The sequence below is a fragment of the Alexandromys fortis genome, unplaced genomic scaffold (genome assembly GCF_014885135.2).
Source record: "Alexandromys fortis isolate MF-2015 unplaced genomic scaffold, M_Fortis_MF-2015_v1.1 scaffold_497, whole genome shotgun sequence".
In the NCBI taxonomy this organism is placed as follows: Eukaryota; Metazoa; Chordata; class Mammalia; order Rodentia; family Cricetidae; genus Alexandromys; species Alexandromys fortis.
In genome coordinates, this window is record NW_026068384.1 from 110,593 (window position 1) to 114,564 (window position 3,972).

General features: G+C 65.7%; 1 protein-coding gene across 1 annotated transcript in view; it reads left to right on the forward strand.

Annotated features, from left to right (window-relative positions):
* The window catches only part of LOC126495530 (neuroligin-4, X-linked), a 7,570-nt gene extending 4,542 nt beyond the window's left edge, over nucleotides 1-3,028 (forward strand). The window contains exons 5-6 of the mRNA XM_050133125.1: nucleotides 55-1,345; nucleotides 1,796-3,028. Of these exons, the coding sequence (XP_049989082.1) occupies nucleotides 55-1,345; nucleotides 1,796-2,726 (2,222 nt within the window). The 3' untranslated portion in view covers nucleotides 2,727-3,028. The remainder of the gene's footprint in view (nucleotides 1-54; nucleotides 1,346-1,795) is intronic.
* Nucleotides 3,029-3,972: the final 944 nt, after the last annotated feature.

Sequence of the window (3,972 nt, forward strand, 5' to 3'; positions counted from 1 at the left end):
CCCCCCGTGACCCCCCCGTGACCCCCCCGTGACCCCCCCGTGACCCCCCCGCAGGGCTGTTCCAGAAGGCCATCATCCAGAGCGGCACGGCGCTGTCGAGCTGGGCGGTGAACTACCAGCCGGCCAAGTACACGCGTGCGCTGGCGGAGCAGCTGGGCTGCGGCGGGACCCGGGACACGGCGGCGCTGGTGTCCTGCCTGCGGGGCGCGGGCTGGCGGGAGCTGTCGCGGGCGCGGGTGGCGCCGGCCGCCTACCACGTGGCGTTCGGCCCCGTGGTGGACGGGGACGTGATCCCCGACGACCCGCAGATCCTCATGGAGCAGGGCGAGTTCCTCAACTACGACGTCATGCTGGGCGTGAACCAGGGCGAGGGGCTGCGCTTCGTGGACGGGCTCGTGGGGGACGCGGGTGCGGGCGACGACGCGGACGGCGGCGACTACACGGAGGACACGCGTGTCGATGACACGGACGACACGTATGACGGCGGCGCGGGGGCGGGGGACGACGCGGAGGACGCGGACAAGAAGAAGAACAAGCGTGTTCACACGCGCGGCGATTACACGCGTGTCGGCGATGCGGACGACACGTATGACGGCGGCGCGGGTGCGAGGGACGATGCAGATAAGGTGTACAAAAAGAAGGACAGGCGTGTTGGCGACGCGGATAACACGTATGACGGCGGCGCGGGTGCGAGCGATGCACGCGACGACGGTGCAGACGACGCGGATAACGCGTACAAAAGGAAGAACACGCGTGTCGACAGCACGGATAACACGCGTGCCGGCGGCCACGTTGGCGGGGGCGTGGCGGCCGCCGCGTTCGAGGCCGCGGTCTCCGGCTTCGTGGACCGGCTCTACGGCTCCTCCCCCGAGGGCCGCGACGCGCTGCGGGAGACGATCAAGTTCATGTACACGGACTGGGCCGACCGGGAGGGGGCGGCGGCCTCGGCCTCGCGGCGCAAGACGCTCGTGGCGCTGTTCACGGACCACCAGTGGGTGGCGCCCGCCGTGGCCACGGCCGACCTGCACGCCCGCTACGGCTCGCCCACCTACTTCTACGCCTTCTGCCACCGCTGCGGCGGCGGCCATGACGGCGGCGGCGGCCATGACGGCGGCGGCGGCCATGACGGCGGCGGCGGCCATGATGGCGGCAGCGGCGGCCACCCCGCCAGGCCCGCCTGGGCCGACGCGGCGCACGGCGACGAGGTCCCCTACGTGTTCGGGGTCCCCATGGGCGGGGCCGCCAACGCCGCCAACGCCGAGATCTTCGCCTGCAACTTCTCCCGCAACGACGTCATGCTCAGCGCCGTCGTCATGACCTACTGGACCAACTTCGCCAAGACCGGGTGGGCGCCGCGGCGGGGTCGTGGGGTCAGGGGTCGGAGTGAGGGTGACATCATCATCGTGGGGTCCTGGCGGGGGTCCACACGGGTTCACAGTGGAGTCACAGCGGGGTCGTGGGGTCGCAGTGGGGTCAACGTGGGGTCAGAGTGAGGGTGACATCATAGCGGGGTCACGGTGGGGTCATCTCAGGTCATGGTGGGGTCATCGTGGGGTTGACACGGGGTCCGAGTGTGGGATGACATCATCACCATGGGGTCGTGGTGGCATGGGGTGAGGTCATCGCAGGGTCAGGCAGGGTCGTGATGGGGTCACCATGGGGTCAGGGTTAGGGCGACATGATCGCGGGGTCAACACGGGGTCGCGGTGGGGTCACCGCGGGGTCGTCACCGGTTCACAGTGATGTGCGACATCATCACGTGTAACACGCGTGTTTCTCCCGCCCCCGCCCGCAGGGACCCCAACCGCCCGGTGCCGCAGGACACGAAGTTCATCCACACGCGCCCGAACCGCTTCGAGGAGGTGGCGTGGTCCAAGTACGACCCGCGGGAGCAGCTGTACCTGCACATCGGGCTGCGGCCCCGGGTGCGAGACCACTACCGCGCCACCAAGGTCGCCTTCTGGCTGGAGCTCGTGCCGCACCTGCACGGCCTGCGCGACCTCCTGCAGTACGTCAGCACCACCACGCGGGCGCCGGGACACGCCAAGGACACGCGTGACGACGCGGACACGGACGCACACGCCAAGCCCTGGCCCGCCACGCGGAGGCCCACAGCCACGGCGGCGGCCACGGCGAGGGGCGGCGGCGGCCACGGGCGCCCGCGCGGCGGCGGGAACCGGCGCCACCTCGCACCCGGCGCCCGCGCAACCGCCACGGACGACGCCACGGTGCTGATCGAGACGCGGCGCGACTACTCCACGGAGCTGAGCGTGACGATCGCGGTCGGCGCCTCGCTGCTCTTCCTCAACATCCTGGCCTTCGCCGCGCTCTACTACAAGAAGGACAAGCGGCGCCACGAGACGCACCGCCGCCAGCACGCAGCCGCCACCGCGCACGCACACGCGGCCCACACGCGTGTGCACACGCGTGCGCAGCCGCCATTGCCGCCGCCGCTGCCGCCGCCACCGGCGTCGTCCCAGCGCCAAGATGGCGGCGGCGTTGGCGGCAGAGACGCCGCGGACGCCGCTGCCACGGCGGGCGGGATCCGCGTGGCCTGCCCGCCCGACTACGCGCTCACGCTGCGGCGCTCGCCCGACGACATCCCGCCGCTCATGGCGCCCAGCACCATCACCATGGCGACCACAGCCGGGGGCTCGGCCGGGGCGCACGCGGCAGCGTTCAACGCGTCGAACCTGCCACACGGACACTCGACCACGCGTGTATAGCGGGAACGGCGGCCATGTCGGCGGTGGCGCGTTCCAGTCCCGTCCACGCGTGGATTCTCGTTTTTTTTTTTTTCGGTTTAATATCGTCCCGCGGGGGAGGGGCGCGGGGTCTCCCGGTCCGCCGCCGCCGCCATGTTTTTTTTTTCTTCACGTCACGCGTGTGCGTGGCCCCGGGCCGTGGACTTTTATCTTGACACAGACCCCTCGGCCAGAAAAGTCGGGAAAAGATATAAATAGAAACAACGTAGACGCGGGACACGGGAAACGCGGCTGCAGCCGCGGAACTGTATTTAACGGAACTTTGTGAACACGCGGGATGGGGCGGGGTGGGCACGGGGGGGCGGGAACGGCGATAACAAGGGTCACGCGTGTGTCAAACGTGTGTGACCCGGAACGGGGGTTCGGGGGGAGGGGAGGACAGCTCCAATAAAATAAAAACGGTTTTCTCGAACTCGAGTCCGTGTGGTGGCGACACGTGGGTGGTGGGCGGGGCTGAGTGTGTGAGTGACGGCGGCGTGGTGGGCGGGGCTGAGTGTGAGTGACATCATCTGTGTGGCGGGCGGGGCCATTCGTGTGAGTGACATCACCCCTTCCCCCACACATCCAGCACAGCCCGCGTCAATCTGGATCAAACTGGTTTAGACCGGTTCAAACCAGATTAGACTGGCTCAAACCGAATCAAAACAAACCAGACCAGATCAAACTGGTTCAAAACCGGATCAAACCAGTTTAGACAGGTGTAAACCGGTTTTTGACCGATTCAAAACCGGATCAAACTGGTTCAAGACCAGATAAAACCAGTTAAGCCCAGTTCAAAACCGGATCAAACCAGTTCAGGACCAGATAAAACCAGTTTAGCCCGGTTCAAAACCGGATCTAACTGTTTCCTGACCAGCTCAAACCGGATCAGACCGTTTCAAGACCAGATAAAACCAGTTTAGGCCGGTTCAAAACTGGATCAAACTGTTTCCAGACCAGATAAAACCAGTTTAGCCCAGTTCAAAACCAGATCAAACTGTTTCCTGACCAGATTAAACCGGATCAGACCATTTCAAGACCAGATAAAACCAGTTTAGGCCGGTTCAAAACCGGATCAAACTGGTTCCAGACCAGATAAAACCAGTTTAGGCCGGTTCAAAACCGGATCAAACTGGCTCCAGACCAGATCAAAAACCCGGATCAGACTGTTTCAAACCCAGAGCCGGTGTCTTTCCGTCATCAGTAGAACCCAGGACCTTTGACTGAG